A 13485-nucleotide genomic window follows, 5' to 3' on the forward strand; every position below is an offset into this window, starting at 1 on the left:
ATGTGAAGATCCAAACTCCAGAGTCTCTGACTTCTGAATACACATTGGTTGGAAATAAACGTAGCTTGATAAATGATAAATCTTACATGCTTTGGCATCAAAGGTTGGGTCATATATCTGAAAAGAGAATAAAGAGACTCGTAAATGAAGGGATCTTGAAATCTCTAGTTTTTACCAACAATGACCCATGTGTTGATTGCATAAAGGCTAAGCATACAAACACATATAAAGACGGTGCCCAACGCAATCGTGAGATATTGGAGACAGTCCATACGAATGTATGTGGACCGTTTTCCCCTTGTTACACAGGCGAAAAATATTTTTTCACCTTTATTGATGACTATTCTCGGTATATGTATCTCTACTTGATCTTTAAAAAATCTGATATTTTTCATATGTTTAAGGAATTTAAGAAAGAAGTAGAAAAACAAACCGATAAGGTTATTAAGATAGTCAGGTCTGATAGAGGTGGCGAATATTATGGTAGATTTACTGAGATGGGGGCAAAGGGAAGGACCATTAGCGTGATTTCTCAAAAAGGAAGGCATTGTGCCTCAATATACCATGCCTGATAGTGCCTATCAGAATGGTGTAGCTGAAAGGAGAAATCGTACGCTTAAAGAAATGGTCAGAGCTATGTTGAATTATTCAACACTTCCCATAAAGTTGTGGGGTGAAGCCTTAAGGACTGCTGTGCATATTTTGAATAAGGTTCCTACGAAATCTGTGCCTAAAACTCCTTACGAGCTGTGGACAGGTAGGAAACCATCACTGTCTTATATGCACATATGGGGATGTTCTGCAGAGGCTAAACTGTATAACCCTCACATTAAAGCCTTTGATTCAAGAACAACTAGTGGATATTTCATTGGTTATCCAGAAAGATCAAAAGGGTACAAGTTTTATTGCCTATCTCACTCACCACAGATTGTTGAAACAAATAAGACAAAATTCCTAGAAGATGGTTCAGTAGGATTGAGTGCACTTCAAAGCCTTGGTTTTGAGGAAGTACAAAATCCAGTTTCGTCACCTGTTAAGGAAAACATCGAAAGATATCACATTGTTATTCCTAATGATGGTGTGGTTGATCATTCAATTGTTAATACACAAATCCAAAGTGAACCTATTGTGGATAATGTGAAAGAACACAAACAGGATGATCAGGTTCAATCTGAGCCTGAAGAACGACCTGTTTGGAGATCCACAAGGATTAGGAGATCTGCCATACATCCTGATTATGTGGTGTACCTTCAAGAGCCTGGTGATTTCATAGATATAGATGATGACCCGTTGACTTTTATGGAAGCTGTTGAAAGCAAACAATCTTCGCACTGGATAGAAGCCATAAAAGAAGAGTTAGACTCTATGGCTAAAAATTAAGTGTGGGATCTTGTCACGTTACCTAAAAGAGTAAAGCTCGTAGGGTGTAAATGAGTCTTTAAGACCAAGAAGGACTCCAAAGGTAACATAGAGAGACATAAAGCAAGATTGGTTGCTAAAGGATTCACCCAGATGAAGGACATTGACTATAATGAGACATTTTTTCTTGTCTCAACTAAGGAGTCAATGAGAATTATTTTGGCCCTCGTAGCTCATTATGACATAGAGCTACATCAGATGGATGTGAAAACAACATTCCTCAATGGGGATCTGAATGAAGAGGTATACATGGAACAACCTCTTGGTTTCTCTGAAAATGATCGTTTGGTTTGCAAGCTTAACAAATCAATATATGGACTTAAACGGGCCTTCCGACAGTGGTATATTAAATTTTCTCAAGTCGTTGTGACTTTCGAGTTTACAAAAAACATTATTGATCAATGTATATACCTTAAGGAAAGTGAGAGTAAGTTCATTATATTGATGTTGTATGTGGATGACATTTTACTTGCAACCAACGATATAAAGTTTTTTTTAGAGACAAAACAGTTTCTTGCATCACATTTTGATATGAAAGATATGGGTGAGGCTGCTTATGTTCTTGGCATTGAGATCCGTCGAGACAGAGAAAAAGGTTTTCTTGGCCTCTCCCAGAGATCCTATATAGATAAGGTGTTAAAGTGATACGGGATGGAGAATTGTTCTCCTAGTTCTACACTCATATCAAAAGGTGATAAGCTGAGCCTAAAGGATTGTCCACAGAACGATATTGACAAAGCACATATGAGTGCTTATCCATATGCATCAGTTGTTGGCAGCTTGCAATACGCGCAGACATGTTCTCGACCGGATATTTCTTTTGCAGTAGGGGTACTTGGCAGATTTCAGTCTAACCCAGGTTTACCTTATTGGAAGGATGACAAGAAAGTCTTGCGGTACTTGCAAGAGACAAAATACTATATGTTAACGTATCATAAAGTTGATCACCTCGAGGTCATTGGCTACTCAGATGCGGATTTAGAAGGATGCCTTGATAGTAGAAAGTCTAGTACTGGGTACGTCTTCTTACTTGCTGGGGGCGCGATCTCTTGGAGGAGTGGAAAACAGACGACCACTGCTGCCCACACCATGGAGGCAAAATTCATAGCATTGTACGAGACTACTCCGCAGGCTATATGGTTAAAGAACTTCATATCACAGTTAAAGGTGGTCGATTCCATTGAGAAGCCACTAAAGGTCTACTGTGATAATGAAGTTGCAGTGTTCTTTTCGAACAACAACAAAAATACTACGTCATGTAAGCATATGGAATCAAAGTATTTTATTGTTAAAGAAAAGACAAAGAATCATTTAGTGCATATTGTCAATATTGGTACCAAAGAGATGATTGTTGATCCTCTTACTAAAGGGCTAACACCAGGATTATATTCCGAACATGTAATGAGGATGAAATTGTTAAACTCTTTTTTGACATATGCACATAAATAAAATGATCACTTTCAGTTTTTTATTCTTATTATGGTTGTTGTTAATCTCATAAAGATTAGAGATTCAACTAAGGACCTATAGAATAGAATAAAAAGGTCATTCTATTCATCAAGTTATTCCCATAAGGTTTTCTGGTTAAAGGGTTTATCGTCGGAACAAGTGAGAGAATGTTGGGTTAAACCACCATGTTGGTGGTGGTTACCCACGATGTGAGTAATGTTTCCCCACATAAAGTGCTCCTTCCGTTAAACCCATCACCGAATAAAAAAAGGAACAGTTGTTTAACCGTTCTCATTCGGTGATTATAAGAAGAAGGTTTCATGAGCAACCTCATACGGGAGAAAAGGTGTGGAAAACAAATCTGTGTATACAGTGAAAAATAAAGTGAAAGAGGAAATAGGGTCGACTCACTGGTGGCATTCGGAGGCATGCGCTTGTGGTTGCTGCAGAATGGCTGAGTTGAAGAAAACCTCTCTCCAGCAACATCCTCTGCCCTCTAGCAATGGCTGCCTCATGTATGCATTCTGTGTGTTTTGTTATTATTATAAAACGGTTGCACACCCTAGCAGCATATGCAACCCCCATTAAAAGTACTTAAAGTGGAAACCAACCGGTTGCACGCCCTAGCAGCATATGCAAGAAATCTCTTATTTAGGTGAGAAATTACTTCCATCTTTTTAGAATCTTCCTCTTGCTTTGTTTTTTTTCTGAAAAGGCTCCCTTGAGTTAGGGGAGGTTGGTTGCTAAGATGGGGCAAACACATTAAATTTGAGATGGGATCAGATCAGAGTGAATTTTATCAAAAGAAGAAGCCAAATGAAATCAAAGTGATGGTCCTCGAGATATATTTGGTAGATTAAATGCAGCGTGTAAAGCACTCCAGAGACTGGTGACTATGGGTGCACCTACTGAATGATATAACATTTAAAACGATAGAATAAATAATAATATAATAATGTTGATGATGATTATACTATTATTATTATTATTATTAAACGGAAAAAGTATGGTGAAGTTGGTAGATTGCCCCGGTGACCATTGGGGTTTCAACCACCTTCATCCTCACACGGGTTTTGATTTTAACCTCAATCCCCGCCTCTACCCCTGTTTCATGTCTTTCATTCTCGGTCCAAACAGGGCAAGGCCGGACAGGGCTCCGTTTCTCCTCAGTCCACTGCCATCCTTAAATGTATTTCAGTTATTTTACTAACGGAGATTGAAGACGGGGTGCAAGAAAGTGTGTTCATCCTCACACCGGTTTTGATTTTAACCTTCATCTTCATCTCTTCGCATTCAGATCTAAGTCATTGAGAGGGTAGTTCGATCTAAGTCATTGCGAGGAAGGAAGGAAGCTAACCCTTTTCGCGTTCAGATCTAAGTCATTGCGAGGGTAGTTCGAGACTCTTGTACGGGGCTCTTATTTGTTTGGTTCAATGTAAACGGAAGACTTTACATGGGAATGGACAAATATTTAAAAAAAAATCATGTCAGCTCAGCCTCACGTGAAATCTTTTATATGTTGTATTACTGGTACGGGTCGGGCTAACCCCAGCTTTCTCGGTCCAAAAAACAAAGGATAAATGTCATTAAATTATCAAAACACATTATTTACATTAAAAAAACTGTCCTCTCATTTCCCCACAACCAACCAAAAAAAATAACACTTCTGTTGTATTGCGGAAAAAAAGAAATCTCTAGTTTCAAATAATCATCAAGCACCGTATCTTCGGGTCCAACCTCATCTGGGTCCGGAAACCTCCATGCTGCAATGCACACAAAAGGAATCAACGGGTACGGACCCATCACCCAGCGAACCCCGAACCCGGTCGTACCCGAAGGCCTCAAGGAAGCGGGGCGCCCTCTCTACCAACCAAAAAGGCGGAGGCTCCACCCCGGCCTCCCCTTGCAGCATCTTCAGCACCATCCCCATGCAGGGCCTCCTGGTAGGCGCCTCCTGTATGCACCAGAAGGCCACCTCGGTTATCCTCACAGCCTCCTCCATCTCCTCCTCTCCCATCTCCAGCCTCCCGTCCACCACCTCGTCGAACCTCCCCTCCATCGCCTTCAGCATCGCCCACGCCGGGAAGTAGCAGTTGCGGGGGTCCTCCGCCTCCGGCACGAAGTTCCGGCGGCCGGATACCAGCTCAAGCAGCACCATCCCGAAGCTGTACACGTCGCACTTCTTCGTCGCCACTGAGCACCGGATCCACTCCGGCGCGAGGTACCCCGGCGTCCCGCGGACCGCCGTCACGACCTGCGCGTTCTCTCCGGCGCCGTCGAGCAGCCGAGACATGCCGAAATCCGACAGCTTCGGGCTGAACCGGTCGTCCAGGAGGATGTTCTGCGGCTTGATGTCCAGGTGCATGATCGGCTCGCGGCAGCCTTCATGCAGGTAAGCCAAGCCGCGAGCCGTGCCAACAGCGACGTTGTACCGTTGCCGCCAATTCAGCGTGCCGCGGCTCGGCTCGGCTTCGGCTCCGCCGGAGGATGAGCTCGGTTTCGGCTCGAAGAGCCACTTGTCGAGCGAGCTGTTCTGCATGAGCTCGTAGACGAGGAGCCGGCGCCGGCTATCGGCGCAGAAGCCACGGAGCCGGACCAGGTTTACGTGGGAGATGCTCCCGATGGTGGCCACCTCTGCCCGGAACTCGCCGCCTCCCCGGCCGAGTGAGTCGAGCTTCTTCACCGCCACCGGCGTTCCGTCCGGCAATGTGCCTCCAAAGACTGTGCCGAACCCTCCGGTGCCCAGCTTCCGGCTGAACCCGTCCGTGGCGTCGCGAAGCTCGGCGTAGGTGAACCTCGGCGGCAGCCCCGGCAGCGTCTTCAGGAACTCCTCCTCCTCCATCTCTTCCTTGTCTTCCTCATCGTCTTCTTCGTCCTTGCCATCGGCAACCTGATTCATGGTTACCCGCCGGTATGCACATTTGAAAACCAGGGCCACTAAAGCAACGCTTCCAATAGAAATTCCGGCAATTGCCCCTGCGCCGAGGCCGGAGCGCGCTGATACTGGCTGTGGCCGAGCGGTGGCGTTCTGAACCTTGATTCCGGCATGGTACGACTCGTTCCCTGTATATTTCAGGGTGTAGACGTCGACGGAGATGAGGAAGCATTCGCCGGAGAAGTTCCGGTAGAAGTAGGCGTGGCAGCCGCAGGCGGCCGCGCACAGAGACTCGCAGCCGGACTCGTCAGCCGTGTAATTATCCAGCGATGAGACGTCATTGAGGAAGTAGTCAAAGGCCGGAATGTGGAGGAAATGGGTGGCGGTCTGGCCACCGGAGGTGCAATTGATCGGGTTCTTCGGCCTGCACCCGGCGGTGACGTCGCTGACATCGATCTGGTTGAAGTGGTCGCCGGAATCAGCCCCGGGACAGCTGCATTGCCCGTTGCGGCAGAGTCCGTAAGGGCCGCATAATGCCGGCATGTCGCAGAGATCGCCCGGCGGCACCAGCTGACGCTCCGGCGGCCATCCGAGCGACGAATTCAAGTTTCCCGGCAGCACCGCCTTGTAGGTCCGAAGGTTCCCGTCAGAGTCGAGGCGGAGAAACCCGTAGGTCGAGTCGTTCCGGTCGCCGGAGTCGAGAAACACCGACGCGTTCATGAAAGAGCAAGACTTGGACGAGTTTGTGATGACCCCGGAATAGTACAGAACCAGCGAGCTCCCTGTGAACTCCGCATACGACTCACCGTTGGAGGTAGAGGAGGAGGTGGAATTCGAGGCGGCAAAGCAGGGGCGGAGAGCGGAGGCCACGCCGAAGTCGGACGTCATCGGAAGAGTCCTATACGGCTCGCCTGAATAGTACAGCACGGCGCCACCGATATGCATGGTGAGGGTGTAACGTCCGGAAACGGCATCGGAGAGGGTGGCGCCCCGGCGGAGGATCTGACCGGGGAGGAGCACGTCCGACGGATGGTCCCAGCTCTGCCAGATGACGCGGCTTTTGAGGGCGAGATACACGTCGGACGTGTTGAACACCTGGAGGTTGCCGTTCTCCAGCATGCCGATCATCTTCGCGCCGGAGCCGCCGAGGGTTCCGGCGACGGACCCGCCGGAATCCTTGATGGTCAGGGTTCCTTCACCAGAGAGGCCCAAGGTGCAGTTTCCGGAGATGGGGTGGGAGGAGTTGAGGGACCAGACGGTGGTCGCCGGTAGGGAGGAGGCGGAGAAGACCACGGAGAGGAGGAAACTACTGGAGCTGTTGAGGCGGAGGAAACCGAGGGTGAAGGAGGAGCCGTTGCTGGCGATCGGTTTTCCTGCTGAGTCGGTGGCCGGGAAGAAGGTGCCGCGGTCGGTGTCGATGGTGAGGTTGCCGGAGGAGAGAGGGAAAGTCGTCCAGTTTGTGGGCAACACGAAGAGCGTGGCGAACGATGAGTTCGTTAATAGGAGGAGGGAGAGGAGGAGGAGAGTGGTGGTGATACTGCTGCTCATCTTTTGATATTGGTGGTGGTGAATGCAAGCGTCTCTCTCTGCATATATGTATGTGTAAGTGTGCAAGCAAGCTGTGTTTTTGTTTGAGGTGGGGAAATTCAAAGCACCGATCCGCGTAGCCAAACAGTGGCAGTGTGTCACATGGGATTTTGTCAAAGTTGAAATTATGGGATCAACCTTATTAGTTAAGAGTCCCCTTGGATCTATCCCCCAAAATGGTTCATATAACTGCTAATCTGTATACCTAACAAGCTCGTCTGACCCAGCTGGGCATGCCCAGTTCAGGGTGCTACGAGTTGGGGATTCAGTCAGACCTGACCCTGTGACAATATCCTCACATCGTCTATGCTGGCTTCAATTCAAGCCTAGAAGAGAACTGATCAGTCTGGTCATGCCTGATTTGAGCTAGGTCCTCACCAACCTGACCAAAGAAGCCATTCGGGTCCGGTCCAGGTTCTTCAGACAAATCTGAAGATACTCACAGGTGTCTACGACTTTGGAACCACCCTAGCTAGCAGATTTCTTCTCACCTTGTTCGGCCCATGATCACGTATATGGTTGTACCTAAGGATGCAAACGGGTCGAATCCGGAACAGCCAAATACATGAGGATTTGGATTGGAATCAGATCTGGAACAGCCAAAAATTCCCAAAATCTCCATCCTGAATCCGACCCATTTGCATCCCTAGCAGTACCTAGCCAAGTGCCAAATGCATTTGTCTTCCTATGAGCAGTGCCAAAAGGGACAGGTACCCTACCCTATATGACATATGATGTAATAGGATCCTATGTTGATCCTAGCCGTCCAACTGATGCATCTGAACTGCTCGGATTAGTCCACATCAATGAACATGGTCAATCAATGATATATGTCTGACCATGATGGGTTGCTTGTGGAATCATTATTGGGAAAGACATGGGGAACATGGTTCATGCAGCTTCCACGGGCCTTATCATTTGAGCCATCACATTTGAAAACCCTGAATCTTGTGTTGGTCCCACATCTGTTGAGAAAATATGTAGGATGTCCTAATTTGAAATGATATCTTATGCAGGAATTCTTTTGATGACTTAACCATGTCATCTTTACCTCATACAGGTCAAAGCTATCCAAGCTATAGATGGCTTAAGTGGAGATTGCCTACCATTAGACCCCTTGTTCATTCTTTTAGTAAAAGAAGTTTATAGATCAAAAGGAAGGTGATTGCTTTGAGCTTACTAAAGTGGTCATTTGGTTAAAAGTTTATTTAATGCAGAAATACCTAACAGTGTATGGTCTTCTTCTTCTTCTTCTTCTTCTTGTATTGTTGATTTAATGTTTTTGACTGTTTTGCTTATTTTAATTAGGAGGAAAAAAAATGAAGGCTCATTGCGTTTACTTTGGTTGCAACTGGGAACAACCAACCACTGCCAATTTGATTAATAGTCCTGGCACTGAAAGACTTGGTTTCAAAGATCTTCAACTTTTTCTTTCTTTTTTTATTTTCTTATGATAAAATAAGGACTGAATATAAATAAAATTAAAAATACAGGAAAGAGAAATAGATAAACACACGAAATATACATGGTTGGACCAAACGCCTATATCCATAAAAAAAAAAGTACCCACCTTTCTTTTTCATTTATTCAATTCCTTGACTTATTTATATAAGTACATGATCAAAATAAATAATCTTTATCTACAACTAACATGAGAGAGTGATTGATAAATAATAATTTTGGGACTGCAACTGCTGTCTAAAATATACGATAATCTTGAAAACTGCTCTGTGATTAGGAATATTCTTTCATATTATTATAGATTTTAAGATTGAGAGACCTAATTCAATGAGCTCATTTGGGTAAGCTCTTATAAGATGTGAAGTTCACCTTGTCTCTAACACAATTTTAAGTACTTTATTGGTATGCAAAATTAAGAAAACATTTAAATCCCCGTCTGCACAGACAATGATTCAAAGGCATCCCAACGACATGGAACCAGCATCCGTCTTCATATCATGTCAATTTTACTTGTAAAATTTTCACAACAAATCATGAATTAAAAGCTTATCTCAGACCCAAGTCATGCTTTTTTGGATATGGACTTGTATAATTGTTCTTGAATCCTAATCTTACCTAGGCCAGATGCTATCCTTTCAGCCTTCTAAAAATATTTTGAAACCAAATCTTGGCAAGTCAACTTAGTACCAAAGGGTATGATGGCTTGTCCAGAATTTGGATGAAATAAACAAAAAAAATATGAAACATAAGACTGATCTTGTTCGTTTCATAACAACTGTACCAAGTCCATCACTTGTTTGAACGGTACTTGAATACTATGTTTCAAATGTCTGTTGTTTGATGATGATGTGCGGACAATTGAGACAGACATCGAGTTCTCGATGAAGAGCTCAAGTTTCAGCAACCGCTGGTATGAGGCCATGGCTGAGACGATGAATCAGACGGTGGCGTTCATGCCTTACCGACACCAAAAGCAAAACACATTCATCATACCCACACATTCACATCAACATCTATAACAAATTAGGGGTGGTAAAACCTGACACGACCCGCCAACCCGACCCGCCTCTTAGGCGGGTTCAGGTGTGGCTTAAACTAACCCGTTTAATAAACGGGTCAACCCGCCTAACTCGTTTATTAAACGGGTCGGGTTCATGTTAGGGGTATGCCAACCCGCCAACCCGGCTGACCCGTTTAATAAACGGGTTAGGCGGGCAGGTCAACCCATTTACCCGAATCCGACCAACCAACCCGCCTGCCAACCCTCCAACTGACCCGTCAACCCGACCCGCTAACCCTCCAACCCGTTTACCCGACCCAACCTGTTTATTAAACGGGTTGGCGGGTCGTGTCGGGTTACGCATTTAATAAACGGGTCGGGTTGGTGTTTGCCACAGCTGGCCCGTTTATTAAACTGGTCAGATTCGGGTTGAGGTATGCTGACCCGCCAACCCGCCGGGTAGACCCGCCAACCCGACCCGATTGCCACCCCTATAACAAATCAATGAAGAAAAAACCAGATCACTAAGTTCCTGCTTGGAATCTAGCAGTCAATGGTAGCTGGGAAAAGAAAGTATGGAATCCACAAATTTTGTGAATTTGGTACTTCCTACCTATTTGTTTGAGAGCACCATCATAGATCTGGCCGGTACTTTGCAAATTCATTTTTGAAGTTGTTTGGATGATGTGTGGATTTCATAGTTGCCTCTTCAGCTATCCTGCTTTCAAACAGAAACAAATATAATGTGATTCGTGTGATGATTGTGTTGTATTTGGTGTGAAAAAAAAAGTGCAGCTACCAACTACCATAGACTAAGATATCATAAATGCCCTCACGTTGAAGAGGTTGAACTGTTGCTTCTGTTGATAGATTTTGGGATTTTACAAGATTCTAGACTTATCCCGTATGTGATTAGAGTTTTACCTGTAGTTCTGTAAATACCAAAATTACTGCAGTAGTGATGAAATTTCTTACATTAAACAGTTTTTTAACAAAATTTGGATATCTCCAAATGTGCAAAATTTTAAGGAACACTAATTGCCAATTTAACAAATGGATTCCATAATAGATTCTAACTGTTGATGTGTGTATAAACAAACAAAAAGTTTGTAAAGAGTCACTCAATTAGAAATAAGAGGCTGTGTTATTTGGATGCATAGTGACAAAAAGTAAAAAAAAAACAGCAAAATCTCAGCAGCCAAAAACTCGCAAAAAATACAATTTTTTTGTAAATCATGCATTTTTTGGCAAAATCTTGGTAATAAAAATTAAATTAAAAATGTAGAAAATAAATTTGTATAAACAACTAAAAATAATCTGACAAAAAAATTGTGAGAAATTACCATTTTTAACTTAAGTAATTTCTCACTATATTTTCATAAATCTTGCGAGATTTGACACTATGTTGGATGAACACAATTCAAACCCCACCTGGTGGTGTAATTGCACAGTTTAAGTATGCTAGCAAGGATTTTTTTAATAAGGAATTGGATGGAAATGTACTTGTTCGGTTCCTTAACACAACACCACAAATGAAATCACTCAAAGTGTAATTGACATAGAAAGGGGTTACTAGAACATTTAGGGACGTTTGAATATATCTATTAGCATATTATAAAAGCCCAATTGTGTCTTAGTGTTGGCCGACTCCTTTTGTTCATCAAGTTTTCCCTTAACATGCCTCCAATTCCTGTTTTGTACATCGAGCATAAAACACCTAAAACTATGATTTTTGGAGGGTCAAAACAGTAACCTAACGATAAAGCAGGCGGAATGATCCCCCATTCTTTGCAAGTAATCTTATCCAATGTCATTAGTCCAATAAGACATCTAATAACATTTTTGTGTAGATCGTTTAGATAGTTAATGAAATTATCTCATCAGATTAATGAAAATCTCAAGCCCATTATACTTTTTGGAGCTTAAAACTTGGTCACGCCACCTTGCCTTATGTTGGGACATTGCAGGTTTAAAACCCAATGGTATAGTTGTATAACGGGTAAGCAGAAATAAGTCACCCAAGTTGAATTTTTCATGAATTTGCACTAACAGCATGTTACACTTCATTTCAACAACCCCAACTCATAACAATACATATTTTCTCGCAAACAAATCTCATTTTCACAGCTATTACTGAGAAATCGATCCGTCTTCCCAAAAACTATTTCCTCATACTGCCTAACCCCAACTTGCCTTTCAAAAACAAAAAGTTTCTTTAAGTGCTGATGAATTTCTGCTAATTGCAGAAACACCAGAGTTCATGAAGTTGGTGAAGATGTCCAATAAACTTAAAAAGATATGGAAATAATGCCCTAATTAATCATCTTAAACACCCTTCTTTAATATATCCGATGACATACTTTAGATACCAAAATTCAAACTTGACCAAGTTCATGAACACACTATTATCACGCTTTGTCTCATTTAGGGGTGTCAATAGGTCGGACCCCTGCCAAAATGGTGGCTGGCTCCGCACCCAGATCTGAATAAGAGGTGGCAATCGAGTTTGGATCTGAGTCTGATTGAATCTTTCAAAGGAAAAATCATACGTGGATCCGATAAGGATTGCATAAACCAAACCCGATTCATATCCAGTAAAATAACATTTTAAAGTTTTTTTTTACAAAATTGCAGATCTTAATCAGCACTTGGGTTAGACCCAGATTTGGTTTAAAATTTTATAAACCATATTCGACCCATATAATAACCAGACCCCATGAGTCTGACCTGGATAGTTAATCAGACCTCTTCCTTTTGTTACCAAACCCCAACTCTCCCGGATCTAGTATGGGTCATACCTGACCCGTTGACACTCGTAGTCCCCCATCTAGTTAGGTTTATCTTTGTAGCAGAAACACTAGAGCCCATGAACCATGTTAAAAGGAGTGCCTTTTGCATAGTGATAGAAACTTTTTTTTTTGAAGGCAAGCTGGGGTTGGGCAGACCCCCACCAGTTACACAACATACCATTAGGTTTTGAACTTGCAACGTCCCAACACATGATGACGTGCATTTACAGCTCCTACCGAACAAGCGGAGCCCTTCGTTGGTATAGTGATAAAAACTTTAATAAAGAGTTCACAACTTGGTGGAAAAAGTACCGAGTACGACGAGTTCTTGAACTCGTGACACTTCTTTCAGTGCCAAAAGCATCGAAGTTCAGGAACTTGGTCATATTCTGCGTGATGTCAAAACATATATTTCATTCATGTTCAGAAACAATGGATTGATTAGACTTACCAAGGATGTCCAATATGAAATCTCCTAACCAAACTTTTCCTTGGGACCCCTTTCCTACTGATTTCTTCCTCCTCTAGTTCATGTTCAAACACGGAACTAGTTAATCAAATGGAAAACTTGAAAAAGTGATACACTTGAAAAATGAAACTTTTTTCTAAGGAAAAGTTTACACGTTAAGAACACATTCCTATGCAACAGCAAACCCTTTACAAGTAGCATATGGTGGCCTCAATTTTCTTTCTTCTTTCCTGCATGACAACTACGCTAACCATATCTTTTCACTATAAAACCTATTTGATGTACTACGTTCTACTATGGAACTAGCATGTCAACCACTATCTCACATGCCATGATCATGTACACATGTGCCAAATATTAAAGTACTGCAATAAATCTAAATATCTTTTTTTTGAGTTGAAAATAATAGAATTTAGATCCTAAACTTATTGAGCCA

The 13485-nt window shown here is 43.1% G+C and overlaps 1 protein-coding gene across 1 annotated transcript; it reads right to left on the reverse strand.

Moving 5' to 3' along the window:
* Positions 1-4567: 4567 nt before the first annotated feature.
* On the reverse strand, positions 4568-7305 carry LOC149829260 (G-type lectin S-receptor-like serine/threonine-protein kinase SD2-5). Its single transcript, XM_090017326.1, has one exon. It carries the CDS (start codon positions 7289-7291, stop codon positions 4607-4609), a length of 2685 nt encoding a protein of 894 aa, XP_089873452.1. The 5' UTR covers positions 7292-7305; the 3' UTR covers positions 4568-4606.
* Between the last annotated feature and the right edge of the window lie 6180 nt (positions 7306-13485).

The sequence above is a fragment of the Nuphar pumila genome, chromosome 9, assembly GCF_984573655.1.
Source record: "Nuphar pumila chromosome 9, dmNupPumi1.hap1.1, whole genome shotgun sequence".
NCBI classification, from domain to species: domain Eukaryota; kingdom Viridiplantae; phylum Streptophyta; class Magnoliopsida; order Nymphaeales; family Nymphaeaceae; genus Nuphar; species Nuphar pumila.